At 45.2% G+C, this 20108-nt stretch overlaps 1 protein-coding gene across 1 annotated transcript in view; it reads left to right on the forward strand.

The window, feature by feature from the left end:
• Positions 1-20108, forward strand: part of LOC119937121 (collagen alpha-1(I) chain-like) — a 163464-nt gene that overhangs the window by 115023 nt on the left and 28333 nt on the right. The window contains 5 exon segments of the mRNA XM_038756791.1: positions 2331-2569; positions 3466-3534; positions 6927-7119; positions 7221-7345; positions 13712-13785. Of these exon segments, the coding sequence (XP_038612719.1) occupies positions 2476-2569; positions 3466-3534; positions 6927-7119; positions 7221-7345; positions 13712-13785 (555 nt within the window). The 5' untranslated portion in view covers positions 2331-2475.

Here is a 20108-nt window from a genome sequence, read left to right on the forward strand (position 1 = left end):
GTGACTTGCCCAAGGTCACACAGCAGACAAGTAGTGGAGCCAAGATTAGAGAAGCAGCATGGCTCAGTGGAAAGAGCCCGGGTTTTAGAGTCAGAGGTCATGGGTTCAAATCCCTGCTCCACCAACTGTCAGCTGTGTGACTTTGGGCAAGTCACTTCACTTCTCCATGCCTCAGTTCCCTCATCTGTAAAATGGGGATGAAAACTGCGAGCCCTCCGTGGGACAACTTGATCACCTTGTAACCTCCCCAGTGCATAGAACAGTGCTTTGCACATAGTAAGTGCTTAATAAATGCCATGATTATTATTATTATTAGAACCCACATCTTCTGATTCCCAAACCCAGTTGCTCTTACCACCAAGCCATGAGCGCTTATTATGGGGAGAGCACTGTATTATAAGCTCTTTGGAGAGCTTTTAGACTGTGAGCCCACTGTTGGGTAGGGACTGTCTCTATATGTTGCCAACTTGTACTTCCCAAGCGCTTAGTACAGTGCTCTGCACACAGTAAGCACTCAATAGATACGACTGACTGATTGATTGATTGATTGATTGATTGGAGAGCACCCCGCAACAGAATTAGCAGACGTGTTCCTTGCCTAGAACAATCTTAGAGGGGGGAGACAGACATCAATATAGAAAAGTCATTTACAATATAGGATTTAAAGATATATACCGAAATGCCCCTCTAGATGTAAACTCATTATGGGCAGGGAGCTAGTCTGTTAATTCGGTCGTTCTGTATTCTCCCAAGAGCTTTGAACAGTGCTCTGCACATAGAAAGCACTCAATAAAAACATTGATTTATTGATTGATTGATTGATTGCTGTGGGGCTGGGGCGAATATCAAATATCCGAAGGTTACAGATCCAAGCACGTAGACGACACAGAAGGGAGAGCAAGGTGGGGAAAGGAGGACTTAATAATAATAATGATACATATTACTCTTGTACATATTTACTATTCTATTTATTTTATTTTGTTAATATGTTTTGTTTTGTTGTCTGTCTCCCCCTTCTAGACTGTGAGCCCGCTATTGGGTAGGGACTGTCTCTATATGTTGCCAGCTTGTACTTCCCAAGTGCTTAGTACAGTGTTCTGCACTCAGTAAGTGCTCAATAAATATGATTGAATGAATGAATAATAATAATAATTTTGGTATTTGTTAAGCGCTTACTATGTGCAAAGCACTGTTCTGAGCACTGGGGAGGATACAAGGTGATCAGGTTGTCTCATGTGGGGCTCACAATCTTAATCCCCATTTAACAGATGAGGTAACTGAGGCACAGAGAAGTTGCGACTCGCCCAAAATCATATAGCTGACAAGCGGCGGAGCCGGGATTAGAACCCATGACCTCTGACTCCCAACTCTGTGCTCTTTCCACTGAGCCACGCTGAAGACCGTTTGGAAGAAGTGTGGCCTTCTCTTCCTCCCACTTCAGCAGATCACTCCACCCTCGGCCCCCCAGCATTTAAGCACATAAGGCTAAAATGATTTATTGACACTAATGTCAGTCTCCCCCTCTTGACTGTAAGTTCCTCGTGGGCAGGGAACATGTCTACCCTGTCTACATGAGAAGCAGCGTGGCTCAGTGGAAAGAGCCCGGGCTTAGGAGTCAGAGGTCATGGGTTCAAATCCCGACCCCGCCACTTGTCAGCTGTGTGACTTTGGGCAAGTCACTTCACTTCTCTGGGCCTCAGTGACCTCATCTGTCAGATGGGGATGAAGACTGGGAGCCCTACGTGGGACAACCTGATCACCATGTATCTACCCCAGCGCTTAGAACAGTGCTTGGCACATAGTAAGCGCTTAACAACTGCTATCATTATTATTATTCATCAATCGTATTTATTGAGCGCTTACTATGTGCTCTTATTAAGCTTAAGAGCTTAATACAGTGCTCTCCCCATAATAAGCACTCATGGCTTAGTGGTAAGAGCACTGTCAGAGGACACGGGTAATGGCATTTATTAAGTGCTTACTATGTGCAAAGCACTGTCCTAAGCGCTAAGCACTGTTCTAAACGCTTGCACTGTTCTAAACTCTGTTGTGTGGTACTCTCCCAAGCGCTTAGTATATTACTTCAATAAATGCCACAGTTGATTGATTGATCCATTGATGTGCAGCTGCCCAAGTTTTAGAAGGGAAGAGGTGATGAGATCAAACCTGGAGTGTCTGAGTGACAGAGAAGGACGGGAGGAGCAGACCCATTCGTTCACTCATTCAGTCGCATTTATTGAGTGCTTACTGGATGCAGAGCACTGTACTAAGCGCTTGGGAGAGTACACTACATCAATAAACAGATACATTCCCTCCATTTCTCCATCCAGGCTGCTGGCTCCCTCTGCTGCCTTCTACCCACTTGGTTGCACACGGAAAACGAAAGGGAAACAAAAGTGGAAACCGAGGGCTTGGCCCGAGGCCTACAGCAGTCCCAGATCCTAAATCCTCCCAGACCAGCGGGGAAGATTCTAGATGGATGCGTCGTTTTTCCTCATTCCTGACCTTACTCCTGATGCCCCGGGCTACACTCTTCTATATAAGCTGGTCAAGGCCATCTTCAAAGGACGTAAGTGGCTTTATTATCGGGTGGGGAAAGAAGGAGAACATAGAAGAGGCTTTGGGTAAATTGGCTGTGGAAACTTGGGGTCAAAGGAGAACCAGAGCAAATGGCTATAGATCACTGCTAATCATCAATCGTATTTATTGAGCGCTTACTATGTGCAGAGCACTGTACTAAGCGCTTGGGAAGTACAAATTGGCAACATATAGAGACAGTCCCTACCCAACAGTGGGCTCACAGTCTAAAAGCTAATCATAATCATAATGGCTATAGATGGAGAAGCAGCGTGGCTCAGTGAAAAGAGCCCGGGCTTTGGAGTCAGAGGTCATGGGTTCTAATCCCGGCTCTGCCAACTTTCAGCTGTGTGACTTTGGGCAAGTCACATCACTTCTCCATGCCTCAGTTACCCCATTTGTAAAATGGGGACTAAGACTGTGAGCCCCCCGTGGGACAACATCTTCGCCTTGTAACCTCCCCAGCACTTAGAACAGTGCTTTGCACATAGTAAGCGCTTAATAAATGCCATTATTAAGGAGAACATATAAGAGGCTTTGGGTAAATTGGCTGTGGAAACTTGGGGTTAAAAGAGAACCAGAGCAAATGGTTATAGATCGCCCCAGCGCTTGGGTAGGGACTGTCTCTATATGTTGCCAACTTGTACTTCCCAAGTGCTTAGTACAGTGCTCTGCACACAGTAAGCGTTCAATAAATATGATTGATTGGTTGATTAGAACAGTGCTTGGCAAGTTCCATAATTAAGTTAGGAAGACCGACCCCAGTGCTTAGAACAGCGCTTGGCAAGTTCCGTAATTATTATTAAGTTAGGAAGACAGATCTGATTTCAACTGCTTGCAGGTGTGAAAGAGAGGACGTATAAACTTTATGCTTCCCTGTTTTTGTAGTAATACAAATCATGCATACGTGGAATAAGGACAATGGCAGATCCGTCAAGCCTTCACAACCCCACTCAGGTAAGAAGGTTAACCGTCATTTTTTAGGGGGTGGGGTTGGGGAGGGGGATCAGATGGGGAGTGGGAGGGGGCGTTTAGAGGACAAATTCTTTCTCTTTCCTAGAGACTTCAGCTAATATGTAAGGCACAGTCCGCTCACCTAACCGTGTGAGCTGCCTGAAGATTGTGGCATTTTGCCCCAGCATCTGTGCTGCTTGCAGATTGTTTGAGTTTACGGTTTTGTTTTCATTTTTATAGTACTTATTAAGTGCCTACTATGTGCCGGGCGCTGTATTGGGTGCTGGAGTTAATCAAGTTGGATACTATCCGTATCCCCAATTTCCAGATGGGTTTAGACCCTGGATGCCTTTCCCTAGGGCACCATTGTAACGGTTGAGATCAATGTCGTATTCACATAGTAAGCGCTTAACAAATACCGTCATTATTATTCCTGCTGGCTAATAATCTCCAGAGCTAAATATGTGGGATGGGGTGGCAGGGTGGGAATATCGGTTCTGCTATCCCAGGTCCAGGACCAGGACTCTGGTTGGCTGCTCAGACAACGAGGAGTGGACTGCGTGGTTAGGGTCGAGGACGTGCTCTCTGCCCCTCCTGCCTCTTGCAGCTCCTGTCCCTCCTCTTCCTCCTCCTGCTCCTTTCTCTCCTGTCTCCGTTTCCACCCTCCTGCTGCTCCTGCCCCTCTTCCTGCCTCCGTTTTTGTCCTAATAATAATAATAATAATGGTATTTGTTAAGCATTTACTCTGTAATAAGCGCTGGGGTGGATACGAGCAAATCGGGCTGGACACAGTCCCTGTCCCTTGTGGGGCTCACTGTCTCCACCCCCATTTTACAGATAAGATAACCCAGATAGAGAGAAGTGAAGTGACTTGCCAAAGGTCACAGAGCTAACAAGTGGCGGAGTCGGGATTAGAACCCGTGACCTTCTGAGTCCCAGGCCCAGGCTCTAGCCACTAGGCCATACTGCTTCTACTGCTCCTCCTCAGACCCTCTTCCTCCTGCTCCTGTCCCTGCTTCTGCCCCTGCCCTCCTGCTCCTCCTGCCCCAAATTCTGCCCACCTCCTGCTCCCTCCCCTCCGGCTTCTCCCGCTCTTCAGCTGCTGCCCAGTGTCCCCAGTCCCTTCTTCCCTCCCTGCTCCAGAGAGCAGCCCAGCCTTCGGGATCCTCCAGGATGGGCCAGAATCCCCCTCCACCAAAAGGTGGGAATGGCTTCCCAGGGGAGAAGGGGCCAAGGATTCCTCCAGTCCAAGTGGTGCAGGGCCGTCCCACCAGGCCTCGAGATTCCTCAAGGCCTCTCCTGGGGGTGGCCATCAGGCCCACAGTCTTATGAGAATTGGCGTCACCCTGTCCCACCCCGAGGACCACCCCCCGACCCTCCTTCCCACCCCCAGCAGCGACGGACCCAAGGGGGCCCAGGGAGACCAGCTGCTGCTGCTTCTGGGTGGGCTATGAGAAGATAGCCGGGCAGAGAAGCAGTGTGGCTCAGTGGAAAGAGCCTGGGCTTTGGAGTCAGAGTCATGGGTTCGAATCCCGGCTCCGCCGCTTGTCAGCTGCGTGACTTTGGGCAAGTCACTTCACTTCTCTGAGCCTCAGTTCCCTTAGCTGTAAAATGGGGATGAAGACTGTGAGCCCCCCGTGGGACAACCTCATCACCTTGTAACCTCCCCAGTGCTTAGAACAGTGCTTTGCACATAGTAAGCGCTTAACAAATGCCATCATTATTATTATAGGCCTTCCCAGACTGAGTCCCCTCCTTCCTCTCCCTCTCCTCTCCCCCATCCCCCCTGCATTACCTCCTTCCCCTCCTTCCCCTAGAGTATTTATTACTCTATTTTATTTGTACATATTTATTCTATTTTAGTTTGTTAATATGTTTTGTTTTGTTGTCTGTCTCCCCCTTCTAGACTGTGAGCCCGCTGTTGGGTAGGGACCGTCTCTGTATGTTGCCAACTTGTACTTCCCAAGCGCTTAGTCCAGTGCTCTGCACACAGTAAGCGTTCAATAAATACGATTGAATGAATGAATGTAGCGATAGCGGGGGTCTATGTAGTATGAGCCTTGGGCATTTATGGGCTGTTTGCTGGGGACCCCCCTATTTGCCGCCAAGCCCCTGGGCCAAATTTCAAACTGCTCACCCTCTCCCAACCCACCAAGTCGAGAGCCAGTTGCGGCCCCCAGTCGAGAGCCGAAGGATGCAGTACCCTGGTTATTCATTCATTCAGTCAGTCTTATTTATTGAGCACTTACTGTGTGCAAAGCACTGTACTGGGAGACTACAATATAATAATTATCATTGTGGTATTTAAGCGCTTACTATGTCCCAAACACTGTACTAAGCACTGAGGTGGATACAAGCAAATCGGGTTGGACACAGCCCCTGTCCCACATGGGGCTCGCGGTCTCAATCCCCATTTTACAGATGAGGTATCTGAGCCCCAGAGAAGTGAAGTGACTTGCCTAAGGTCACACAGCAGACAAGTGGCGGGGCTGGAATTAGCATGGCTCAGTGGCAAGAGCCCGAGTTTGGGAGTTAGAGGTCATGGGTTCTAATCCAGCCTCCACCACTTGTCTGCTGTGTGACCTTGGTCAAGCCACTTAACTTCTCTGAGCTCAGTTACCTCATCTGGAAAATGGGGATGAAGACTGTGAGCCCCACGTGGGACAACCTGATAACCTTGTATCTACCCCCGTGCTTAGTGCCACTTGTCAGCTGTGTGACTTTGGGCAAATCACTTCACTTCTCTGTGCCTCAGTTACCTCGTCTGTAAAATGGGGATTAAGACTGTGAGCCCCACGTGGGACAACCTGATCACCTTGTAAACTCCCCAGCATTTAGAACAGTGCTTTGCACATAGTAAGTGCTTAATAAATGCCATCATTATTAGAACAGTGCTTGGCACATAGTAAGCACTTAACAAATACCATTATACCATTATACCATTACACCATTATACAATACAAATACCATTATACCATCAAGCGCTTAGTACAGTGCTCTGTACACAGTAAGCGCTCAATAAATACGATTGATGATGATGATGATTATTATTATTGTTATGACCTTCTGCTCTTTCCATTATGCCAGGCTGCTTCTCTGTCTGTCTGTGCATTCAATCGTATTTATTGAGCGCTTATTGTGTGCACAGCACTCTATTTAGCTCTTGGGAAGTACAATTCAGCCACAAGTAGAGACAATCTCTGCCCACAACGGGCTCACCGTCTATAGCAATAAACAGATGCATTTCCTGCCCCCAAAGAGCTTACAGTCCAGGGGAGCAGGCAAAAGATAAAACACCCGCTCTGGTCTTTCCATTTCTGACCAACCAGGAGTCTGCCAAGATTCGTAGAAAGCGAAAAAATGCTCACGGTGTCTCTGTCTTTTGGCATTTCCAGACCAAGACTCATTTCTAGGTGAAGACATGTTTCCAGACCAACGCTCGTATACAGGTCGAGACTCCTTTTCAGATCAAGACTCGTTGCCAGATGAAGACTCCAAAGAGTTTGTTGGATTGATCAACCAAGGTTTGACCTGCTATATGAATGCTCTGCTTCAGTGTCTTTATCTGACACCAGAGTTCCAGGAAAAGTGAGTTGTGTTGTATTGTTAAGGGATCCAAGGTTACCCCGGGAGTAATCAGCGAGGGCTTCGGGTTTCAATACGTGCCATGGTTACTTTTGTGTCTACAGAATCAACGAGGAGCCTCCTTGGTCATCTACGGCTGAGGAGCAACTCAGCCAGGTATTTAGGAATCTGAAGAAAAAGAAATATTCCGTGGAAACCCGGGGACTCACTCAGTGCCTGAAGCTGAGCCGTAAGTAGGAGCTCATCTTCTCTTAATCTCAATTTCTAACCCCATCCTCTCACATTTTTAGGGTGTCTGTTACAGGCCCTGTTCTAAGCACTGGAGCAGCGTGGCTCAGTGGAAAGAGCACGGGCTTTGGAGTCAGAGGTCACGGGCTTGAATCCCGACTCCACCACATGTCTGCAGTGTGACCTTGGGCAAGTCACTTAACTTCTCTGAGCTTCAGTTCCCTCATCTGTAAAGTGGGGATTAAGACTGTGAGCCCCACGTAGGACAACTTGATCACCTTGTATCCCCCCCCCAGTGCTTAGAACAGTGCTCTGCACATAGTAAGCGCTTAACAAATGCCATTATTATTATTATTATTATTATTATTATTAATTGGCACTCAGTAAATATAAGGGAGATAGAACAAGGTGACAACAGGCTCAAGAGGGATGAAGCATGTGAGCAGAGGAGTCGGAGGAAAGAAGAGCAGATAAGTAAGTTGGAGAGGGCTGTGGACAGCCTCACAATCTATAGGGTGGAGTCTTTGCTTGATGCCGAAGGAGGTGGGCAACCACCAGAGAGGATTTGAGAAGGGAAATGTGAAGGCAGAGGAATGATGGAGGCAAAGAAGCCAGCGGGGAGTCTAATGGTGATTTGATAAGTTCTTGACCCAGAGTAATAATTATATATATTAAGTGTTTAAATAATAATAATTGTAGTATTTGTTAAGCACTCAGTACGTGCCAGGCACAGTACTAAATGCTGCGGTGGATACGAGCAAATCACGTTGTACACAGTCCGTGTCCCATGGGGGCTCACAGTCTCCATCCCCATTTTATCATCATCATCATCATCATCATCAATCATATTTATTGAGCGCTTACTATGTGCAGAGCACTGTACTAAGCTCTTGGGAAGTACAAATTGGCAACATATAGAGACAGTCCCTACCCAACAGTGGGCTCAATCCAAAAGGGGGAGACAGAGGCCAAACATACTAACAAAATAAAATAAATAGAATAGATACGTACAAATAAATTAAATAAATAAATAGAGTTAAAAAATATGTACAAACATATATACATATATACAGGTGCTGTGGGGAAGGGAGGGAGGTAAGATGGGGGGATGGAGAGGGGGACGAGGGGGAGAGGAAGGAAGGAGCTCAGTGTGGGAAGGCCTCCTGGAGGAGGTGAGCTCTCAGCAGGGCCTTGAAGGGAGGAAGAGAGCTAGCTTGGCGGAGGGGCAGAGGGAGGGCATTCCAGGCCCGGGGGATGACGTGGGCCGGGGGTCGATGGCGGGACAGGCGAGAGCGAGGTACGGTGAGGAGATTAGCGGCGGAGGAGCGGAGGGTGAGGGGTGGGCTGGAGAAGGAGAGAAGGGAGGGGAGGGAGGAGGGGGCGAGCGGATGGACAGCCTGGAAGCCCAGGGTGAGGAGTTTCTGCCTGATGCGCAGATTGATCGGTAGCCACTGGAGATTTTTGAGGAGGGGAGTAACATGCCCAGAGCGTTTCTGGACAAAGATAATCCGGGCAGCAGCATGAAGTATGGATTGAAGTGGAGAGAGACACGAGGATGGGAGATCAGAGAGAAGGCTGATGCAGTAGTCCAGGCGGGATAGGATGAGAGCTTGAATGAGCAGGGTAGCGGTTGGGATGGAGAGGAAAGGGCGGATCTTGGCAATGTTGTGGAGCTGAGACCGGCAGGTTTTGGTGACGGCTTGGATGTGAGGGGTGAACGAGAGAGCGGAGTCGAGGATGACACCAAGGTTGCGGGCTTGTGAGACGGGAAGGATGGTAGTGCCGTCAACAGAGATGGGAAAGTCAGGGAGAGGGCAGGGTTTGGGAGGGAAGACAAGGAGCTCAGTCTTCAGTTTTATAGATGAGGGGACCGAGGTATAGAGAAATGAAAAGACTTGCCCAGGGTCACACGGCAGACAAGCGGTGGAACCGGCGTTCGGGCCCGTGAACTTCTGATTCCCAGGTCTTTGCGTGATCCACTGTGCCATGCTGCTTCTCTAGCAAGAGAGACACGTGTACACTCACACACACATACACGTCTTTTTCATTTGGAGGAAATATCACTGACAGTAAAGTTCACTTCTGAGTACAGATGGGGCTGAAAAGGCCAAACCAGGACCCAAAAGACCTGGCTACATTTTGGACATTAGCATTCTACTCCTTGTGCGGTAACTTTTAATGTCTACTGTGTCTGATGCTGTTTTCTCTTTTAACTCCTCTTCTCTGGTTCTTCACAAGGCTCCAGAGAGCTATGCCTTTCTTGATAGTATTACACCCTGCTGGTCTATTTTTCTGTAATTTTATTTATTTATATTATTGCTTGTCTCCCCCTCTAGACTGTAACCTCATTTTAGGCAGGGCAAGTGTCTGTTATATTGTTTAGTGTACTCTTCCAAGAGTTTGGTACAGTGCTCTGCATACTGTAAGCGCTCAGTAAATACGATTGACTGACTGACTGAGTAGCTGTCTCCCAGGTTTTAGCTTGGGTGCAGCATTGTCGAAAACTTTGTTGCTCTTGTTTCCCTCCTTGGATTATTATATATATTATATTATATTATATTATGTTATGTTATGTTATGTTATTTTATGTTATGTTATGTTATGTATTGTATTGTATCATATTATATTATATTATAGTATATGAATTATATTATATTATATTATATTATATTATATTATATTATATTATATTGCATTATATTATATTATATTATATTAAATTATTTTGTATTGTATTATATTATATTATATATTAATTACATTATATTGTGTTATGTCATATTATTATGATATGATGTGATATGATATGATATTATTATATTGTATTGTATTTTATGTTATGTTATGTTATATTATATTGTATTATATCATATTATATTACAGTACTATATTATCATGTATTGTGTTAGATTATATACTATATTATGGAGAAGCTATACTATATACTATATTATATATTATGGAGAAGCAGCGTGACTCAGTGGAAAGAGGACGGGCTTTGGAATCAGAGGTCATGGGTTCAAATCCTGCTCCGCCAACTGTCAGCTGTGTGACTTTGGGCAAGTCACTTCACTTCTCTGTGCCTCAGTTACCTCATCTGTAAACTTGGGATTAAATTTGTGAGCCCCCCGTGGGACAACCTGATCACCTTGTAACCTCCTCAGCACTTAGAACAGTGCTTTGCATATAGTAAGCACTTAACAAATACCATCATCATCATCATATTATGTCATACTGTATTATGGTATATTATATTATAATAATGGTACTTGTTAAGCACCTACTATATGCCAAGCACTGTTCTAAGCACTGGGGTAGATAAAGGTAAGCAGGTCGGACACAAGCCCCATCCCACATGGGGCTCACGGTCTTAATTCCCATTTTACAGATGAAGTTAACTGAGACACAGAGAACTTAAATGTCTTGCCCAAGGTCACACAGCAGACAAGTGATGGAGGCGGGATTAGAACCCACAACCTCTTCCTCCCAAGCCCAGGCTCTTGCCTCTAGGCCATGCTGCTTCTATTGTTTCTAATAAGATTGTTTCTTTATAGGACATATTTAGCAAGCAGTGTTGCTTTGTCTTCAAGTTTCATCTAACTTTGCTTTGCTGTCCTCTCTTTCTCTTGTATTTTTCTTGTGCTATGCCCCCAACTTTGTTGGACTTGAGATACTACCTTCTGTCTTCTGCTGTTTGTATGCATTTTGTACGTTGCTAGGCTCCCCGGACTTACACTGCTTTTCCATTTTTTTCACCCGCACTCTTTTCCTTTGCTTCATTCATTTCTCCCCCTCCTCCTGTCTCTTTCCTCTTTAATTTTGTTTTCCCATTCCTTCACTTCCAAACCATTTAATAGGAAAGCAGTGTAGCCTAGTGGAAAGAGCCCGGGCCTGGGAGTTAAAGGACCTGGGTTCTGCCACTTGTCTTTCATTCATTCATTCATTCATTCATTCATTCATTCATTCATTCATTCAATATTTATTCATTCATTCAACCAATCATATTCATTAATAATAATAATAATGGCATTTATTAAGCACTTACTATGTGCAAAGCACTGTTCTAAGCACTGGGGAGATTACAAGGTGATCAGGTTGTCCCACGGGGGGCTCACAATCCTAATCCTAATCCTAATCCTACAGAGAAGCAGCGTGGCTCAGTGGAAAGAGCCCGGGCTTTGGTGTCAGAGGTCATGGGTTCGAATCCCGACTCTGCCACATGTCTGCTGTGTGATCTTGGGCAAGTCACTTAACTTATCTGGGCCTCAGTTACCTCATCTGTAAAATGGGGATTAAGACTGTGAGCCCCACGTGGGACAACCTGATCACCCTGTATCCTCCCCAGCGCTTAGAACAGTGCTTTGCACATAGTAAGTGCTTAACAAATGCCAATTATTATTATTATTATTAATCCCCATTTTTGAGATGAAGTAACTAAGGCACAGAGAAGTGAAGTGACTTGCCCAAAGTCACACAGCTGACAATTGGCAGAGCTGGGATTTGAACCCATGACCTCTGACTCCAAAGCCCGGGCTCTTTCCACTGAGCCATGCTGCTTCTCATCATCTTATCATCTTATTCTCATCATCATCTCATCTCACTGAGCGCTTACTGTGTGCAGAGCACAGTTCTAAGCGCTTGGGAAGTACAAAATCGGCAACATTCATTCATTCATTCAATCGTATTTATTGAGTGCTTACTGTGTGCAGAGCACTGTACTAAGCGCAAATCGGCAACATATAGAGACGGTCCCTACCTAACAATGGCCTCACAGTTTAGAAGGGGGAGACAGACAACAAAAGAAAACATGTAGACAGGTGTCAATACCATGAGCGCTTACTGTGTGCAGAGCACACTTGGATACTTGGAAAGTACAATTCGGCAACAGATAGAGAAAATCCCTACCTAACAATGGGCTTACAGTCTTCTGTGTGACCTTGAGGAAATCACTTGACTTCTCTGGGCCTTAATTTCTGTTTCCTCATCTGCAAAATGGGGATTCAATACCTGTACTTCCTCCTACTTAGACTGTGAGCCCCATGTGGGACCTGCTGATCTTGTAGCTGCCCCAACGCTCACTAGTAAGCACTTAACAAATATCACTATCATCAGTAGTAGTGTTATTATTAGACTTTAGACTTCCTTGTAAAGTGACTTACCAAGGACAGAGCAACCAATCCCGCAAACGCAACTTTATTCCCCACAAATTTGATTTAAGAATCATCTCGTGACCGTTTGGGTCGTGGTGCCGTTAGATCTCAAGGCCATTTCTCTCTGATCCTCAAAGCCTATTGGTCAGAAATCCCTACACCGTGCAGTTTAAAATTTCCTAAAAATCAATTAATTTTCATTCTGTATTAATATAGTGGATTCCTAGGGGACTCATAGCATCTAGGAGAAGCAGCAAGGCCTAGTGGAAAGAGCGCGGGCTTGGGAATCAGAGGTCGTGGGTTCTAATCCTAGCTCCTCCACTTGTCAGCTGGGTGGCTTTGGGCAAGTCACTTCGCTTCTCTGTGCCTCAGTTATCTCATCCGTAAAATGGGGATGAATACTGTGAGCCCCGCATGAGACAACCTGCTAACCTTGTATCTACTCCAGCACTTCGAACAGTGCCTGGCACATAGTAAGTGCTTAACAAATACCACCATTGTTATTATCTAGTGGGAGAAAGCATACAATAGTTTCCCTGCTGATTTGCTTGTGCTCTTATAGAGGAAAACGGCTTCTCACCCACCTGCCTAGAGGAAGTAGTGTTGTCTATTATGGAGATGACAAAGAATACTCATTTAATTTTGCTATTTGCTTAAGTGTACAGCCTAGGATTAACTGGGCCTGCAGAAAAATGTATGTGTGTGCGTAAATGTTGTATAGGTACTGGTGAGATTATGGGAATATTCCCATAATACTTCGTTCCAGTTTCTTTTACCTCACGTCATTTCTAGAAGAGTGAGCTTGCTCAATCCCCAAATTAAAAGGCCAGGAAAGGGTTTAATAATAATAATAATAATAATAATAATGGCAATTATTAAGCGCTTACTATGTGCAAAGCTGGGGAGGTTACAAGGTGATCAGGTTGTCCCACGAGGGGCTCACAGTCTTCATTCCCATTTTACAGATGAGGGAACTGAGGCCCAGAGAAGTGAAGTGACTTGCCCAAAGTCACACAGCTAACAAGTGGCGGAGCCGGGATTGGAACCCATGACCTCTGACTCCAAAGCCTGGGCCTTTTCCACCAAACCACGCTGTTTCTCTAAGGGTTCCTAATGCTAACTTGCCAGTGGTGAGGGGGTTGGAGAAGCAGACAGAGAGGGTTTTTTTTTAAAAAAAAAAAACAACTTTGCTCATCATTTTCCTCTTGTATTTTCAGCTACCCTTCAAAGAGACGTCACTGAAATCTTTCATCTTTTACTCTCCCGCTTAGCTAGAGATGACTTAATGAAGGTAACTGATTTTCTTAAAGCATAGTGTTCTGTGGGTTTGTTTAGGTAATTCCATTTGGAGGAGGGGATGAAAGGTAGCATGGCCTAATGGTTAGAGCACAGGCTTGGGAGTCAGGAACTGGGTTCTAATTCCATCTCCACCATTTGTCTGGGGGGGTGACTTGAGAAAGTCACTCAACTCGTCTGTTACCTCGTGTGTAAAATGGGGATTAAGACTGTGAGTCCTATTCCAATTCCCTATTCAATCATATTTATTGAGCACTTACTGTGTGCAGAGCACTGTACTAAGCGCTTGGGAAGTGCAAGTTGGCAGCATACAGAGCGATGAGTCCCATATGGGACATGGACTGTGTCCAACCTGATGATCTAGTAGCTACTTCAGCATTCATTCACTCAGCCGTATTTCCTGAGCACTTACTGTGTGCAGAGCACTGTACTAAGTGCTTGGAAAGTACGATTCGGCCACAGATAGAGACGGTCCCTACCCAACAAGGGGCTCACAGTCTAGTAGCTATATGCCTGGCATATAGTAAGTGCTTAACAAATACCATGAAACCCCCCCCACAAAAATTGGAGGGTCATGACTCGAGATGGACTTTGGATTTCTTGTATCTACCCCTGTGCTTAGTACAGTCCCTGGCACATGGTAAGTGCGTAATAATAATGATAATAACAATAATAATCTATTCCTCCTCCTGCTGAGCAGTTAATGTGTACAGAGCACTGTACTAAGCGTTAGGAAAGGAGACTATAATAGAGTTGGTAGGCATGACCCCTGCCCACAAGGAGCTTACAGTCTACAAGGAGTGTATTGGTTTATATTAATGCCTGTCTCCCCATTTAGACTGTCAGCTCTCTGTGGGCGGGGAACATGTCTGTCAACTCCGTTATCCTGTACTCTCCCAAGCACTTAGTACAGTGTTCTGCACCACTCAATAAATAATGACTGATTGATTGACAGGAGTTCACTTGATGTCCCCTGAGTCAGTTGCATGATGGAAAGGGCAGACCTTGTTTATAATGAAACAAGATTTATAATGAAACAAGATAGGACAAAGGAAACAGGCTTCCCTCAACGAAAAATAGGAACTTTAACCAAATATAATGTGTTGGAAATTTTTTGATATTGGAGAAGGTCTAGTTAGACTTAGTCGCTGTTATTAATAACATTTGTTCATCGACGACACCCTGCAAAGTTCTTCAGTAAGCCCGAGGGAAGGGAACAAGGAAAAAAACTCAGATACTGTCTCTATCAGCTACTCAATCAATGGCATTTGTTTCATCAATCAATCAATGGTATCTCTTGAGCACTTACTATGGGCAGAGTCCTCTATTCATTCATTCATTCAATCATCATCATCATCATCATCAATCGTATTTATTGAGCACTTACTATGTGCAGAGCACTGTACTAAGCACTTGGGAAGTACAAGTTGGCAGCATATAGAGACGGTCCCTACCCAACAATGGGCTGACTGCTTCTACTGTGTGCAAAGCACTGTGTCAGGCCCAAGTTAATTTTATTTGTTCTGATGACTTGACACCTGTCCACATGTTTTGTTTTGATGTCTGTCTCTCCCTTCTAGACTGTGAGCCCGTTGTTGGGTAGGGACCGTCTCTGTCGCCTACTTGTACTTCCCAAGCGCTTAGTACAGTGCTCTGCACACAGTAAGCGCTCAATAAATATGATTGAATGAATGAATGGGTAGGGACCATCTCTATCTGTCGCCGACTTGTACTTCCCAAGCGCTTAGTCCAGTGCCCTGCACACAGTAAGCAGAGAAGCAGCGTGGCTCAGTGGACACAGCCCGGGCTTTGGAGTTCAAATCCCAGCTCTTCCAATTGTCAGCTGTGTGACTTTGGGCAAGTCACTTCACTTCTCTGGGCCTCAGTTCCCTCATCTGTAAAATGGGGATTAAGACTGTGAGCCCCCCGTGGGTCAACCTGATCACCTTGTATCCCCCACAGCGCTTAGAACAGTGCTTTGCATATAGTAAGCGCTTAACAAATACCAAAATTATTAGTAGTAGTAGTAAGCGATCGATAAGTACGATTGAATTGAATGAATGAATGAATGCGGAGGGCTCGCAGTATGGAACTGTGGGTGGGATGGGGCAGATGGAAGAGAATTGGCAGCGGGCATACCAGACCAACGTGATGGAGCAAAACCATCCCCTTCCCAAAACACGGACATCAGGATGAGCAGCAGCACATTCCCGTCAAAGGCTCGGAGATGCAGCATGGCCCAGTGGGTGGAGCACGGGCCTGGAGTCTAATTCAGGGACTAATCCACGGGCTTTGGAGTCAGAGGTCATGGGTTCAAATCCCAGCTCTGCCAACTGTCAGCTGTGTGACTTTGGGAAAGTCACTTCACTTCTTTGGGCCTCAGTGACCTCATCTGTAAAATGGGGATTAAAACTGTGAGCCCCACGTGGGACAACCTGATCACCTTGTAACCTCCCCAGTGCTTAGAACAGTGCTTTGCACATAGTAAGCACTTAACAAATACCATTATTATTATTGTTACTATTATTATCCCGGCTCTGTCACTTGCCTGCAGTGTGCACTTGGGCAAGTCACTTAACTGCTCGGGGCCTCAGTTCCCTCATCTGCAGCATGGAGATTCGATCTCTGTTCTCCCCCCTACTTAGACTGTGAGCCCCATGTGGGACCTGATTACCATGTATCTATCCCAGCGCTTGGCACATAGTAAGCACCTGATAAATACCACAATTATTATTATTAGCTGTGTGACTTCGGGCAAGTCACTTAACTTCTCTGTGCCTCAGTTGCCTCATCTGTAAAATGGGGATTAAGACTGTGAGCCCCATGTGGGACAACCTGATCACCTTGTACACCCCCCCCCCAGCGCTTAGAACAGTGCTTTGCACATAGTAAGCACTTAACAAATGCCATTATTATTATTTCTTTTCCAGGACCTCCCTGGTAAGGCCAATCACAACTTTTTTTATTAAAGGTATTCATCAGAGAAGCAGCATGGCTCAGTGGAAAGAACCCGGGTTTGGGAGTCAGAGGTCATGGGTTCTAATTCTGGCTCCGCCGTTTGTCAGCTGTGTGACCTTGGTGGAGGAGATGGAGGCGGAATTAGAACCCATGACCTTAAGTCACAACTTATTTGAGCTTCAGTTCCCTCATCTGTAAAATGGGGATGAAGACTGTGAGCCCCACCTGGGACAACCTGATTACCTTGTATATACCCCCAGCACTTAGAACAGTGCTTGGCACCTAGTAAGCGCTTAATAAATACCAAAATTATTAATCAATCAATCAATCAATCGTATTTATTGAGCGCTTACTGTGTGCAGAGCACTGTACAAAGCGCTTGGGAAGTACAAGTTGGCAACATATAGAGGCAGTCCCTACCCAACAGTGGGCTCACAGTCTAAAAGGGGGAGACAGAGAACAAAACCAAACATACTAACAAAATAAAATAAATAGAATAGATATGTACAAGTAAAATAAATAAATAAATAGAGTAATAAATATGTACAAACATATATACATATATACAGGTGCCGTGGGGAAGGGAAGGAGGTAAGATGAGGGGGATGGAGAGGGGGAATTATTATTATTATTATTAAGCACTTAAGGTATTCCGGACAATGTACTAAGTACTTGGGTTGATAAAAGCTCCAGTTTCTGTCCCACATGGGGTTTGCAGTCCTAATCCCCACAATAATAATAATGATAATAATAATTCTGGTACTTGTTAAGTGTTTATTATGTGTCAAGCACTGTCCTAAGTGCTGGGGTAGACACAAGTTCATCAGGTTGGACACAATCCCTGTTCCACATGGGGCTCACACTCTGAGTCTCCACTTCACAGATGAGGTAACCAAAGCCCAGAGAAGTGAAGTAACTTGCCCAAGGTCCCTCAGCAGACAAGTGGCGGAGCCAGAATTCGAACCCAGGTCCTTCCGACTTCCAGGCCTGAGCTCTAACCAATATTATTATTATTATTATTATTTATTATTTTTATTTTTGGCATTTGTTAAGCGCTTACTATGTGCAAAGCACTGTTCTAAGCGCTGGGGGGGGGAGACAAGGTAATCAGGTTGTCCCACGTGGGGCTCACAGTCTTAATCCCCATTTTACAGATGAGGGAACTGAGGCTCAGAGAAGTGAAGTGACTTGCCCAAAGTCACACAGCTGACAATTGGCGGAGCCGGCATTCGAACCCATGACCTCTGGCTCCCAAGCCCGGGCTCTTCCCACTGAGCCACGCTGCTTGTCTGAAACCAATAATGAGGCAAGATGTCACTGAAGCACAGAGAAGTGAGGCGGCTTGCCCAAGGTCACACAGCAGACAAGTAGAGGAGTCGGGATTAGACTGGGCTCTTGCCACTAAGCCACGCTGCTTCTCAAATATTTATTTTCCTTATACATATTTATTCTATTTATTTTGTTCGGTTTATATGTTTTGTTGTCTGTCTCCCCCTTCTAGACTGTGAGCCTGCTGTTAGGGACCGTCTCTATATGTTGCCAACTTGTACTTCCCAAGCGCTTAGTACGGTGCTCTGCACACAGTAAGCGTTCAATAAATACAACTGAATGAATGAATGAATGTATATATGTTTGTACATACTTATTACTCTATTTTATTTGTACATATTTATTCTATTTTATTTTGTTAATATGTTTTATTTTGTTGTCTGTCTCCCCCTTCTAGACTGTGAGCCAGCTGTTAGGTAGGGACCGTCTCTATATGTTGCCGACTTGTACTTCCCAAGTGCTTAGTCCAGTGCTCTGCACACAGTAAGCGCTCAATAAATACAATTGAATGAATGAATTTATATATGTTTGTACGTATTTATGACTCTATTTTGTTTGTATATATTCATTCTATTTATTTTATTTGGTTAATACGTTTTGTTTTGTTCTCCCCCTTCTAGACTGTGAGCCCACTGGTGGGTAGGGACCGTCTCTATATGTTGCCAACTTGTACTTCCCAAGTGGTTAGTACAGTGCTCTGCACACAGTAAGCGCTCAATAAATACGATTGATTGATTAGTACAGTGCTCTGCACACAGTATATGCTCAATAAATACAATTGAATGAATGAACTGATGCCCAGAAAAGGGAAGTGACCATCTCAACTTCCACCAGCTGTAAGAACCGTTCCTCCTTTTTCCTGCCCGGAGCCAAGCCCAGAAGAAGGGTCCGGCCGTGGCCACAGATGGAGCAGGGAAAATTTGGGGAGAAGGGGAGGACCCCAGGGACCCCCGAAGAGCGGATGGGGCTCTCCCATCCCCATCTCCCCTGCCCTAGCTGTTGGTCAGCCAGGCTCTGCCCCCTCCTCCCTGTGACCTTTTAACAGTCTCTGGGATTCTCTTGTTTCATTCTTTCATTCATTTGTTCATTGAATCGTATTTATTGAGTGCTTACTGTGTAATAAATAAATAAATAAAAAGCTAGATGCACATCATTAACTAAATGGAACAGTAATAATAATAATAATAATAATGGCATTTATTAAGCACTTACTATGTGCAAAGCACTGTACTCAGCACTTGGGAAGTAAAAGTTGGCAACAAAGAGTGACGGTCCCTACCCGACATTCATTCATTCACTCATTCAATCGTATTTATTGAGCGCTTACTGTGGGCAGAGCACCGGACTAAGCGCTTGGGAAGTAAAAGTTGGCAACAAAGAGAGACGGTCCCTTCCCAACATTCATTCATTCACTCATTCAATCGTATTTATTCATCATCAATCGTATTTATTGAGCACTTACTGTGTGCAGAGCACTGTACTAAGCACTTGGGAAGTACAAGTTGGCAACGTATAGAGACGGTCCCTACCCAACAGTGGGCTCACAGTCTAGAAGGGGGAGACAGACAACAAAACAAAATTAAAAAAGTAGAATAAATATGTACAAGTAAAATAAATAAATAGAGTAATAAATCCGTACAAAACCCACAGGTGCTGTGGGGAAGGGAAGGAGGTAAGTTAGGTGGGATGGAGATGGGGAGGAGGGGGAGAGGAAGGAGGGGGCTGAGTGTGGGAAGGCCTCCTGGAGGAGGTGAGCTCTCAGTAGGGCTTGGAAGGGGGGAAGAGAGCTAGCTTGGCGGATGTGCGGAGGGAGGCCATTCCAGGCCAGGGGGAGGACGCGGGCCGGGGGTCGACAGCAGGACAGACGGGCTCACGGTCTAGAAGGGGGAGAAAGACAACAGAACAAAACATCTGGACAGGAGTCAAGTCATCAGAATAAATAGAAATAAAGCTAGATACACATCATTAACAAAATAAATAGAATAGTAATAATAATAATAATAATAATGGCATTTATTAAGCACTTACTAT

This window comes from Tachyglossus aculeatus, chromosome 1 (assembly GCF_015852505.1).
Source record: "Tachyglossus aculeatus isolate mTacAcu1 chromosome 1, mTacAcu1.pri, whole genome shotgun sequence".
NCBI lineage: Eukaryota > Metazoa > Chordata > Mammalia > Monotremata > Tachyglossidae > Tachyglossus > Tachyglossus aculeatus.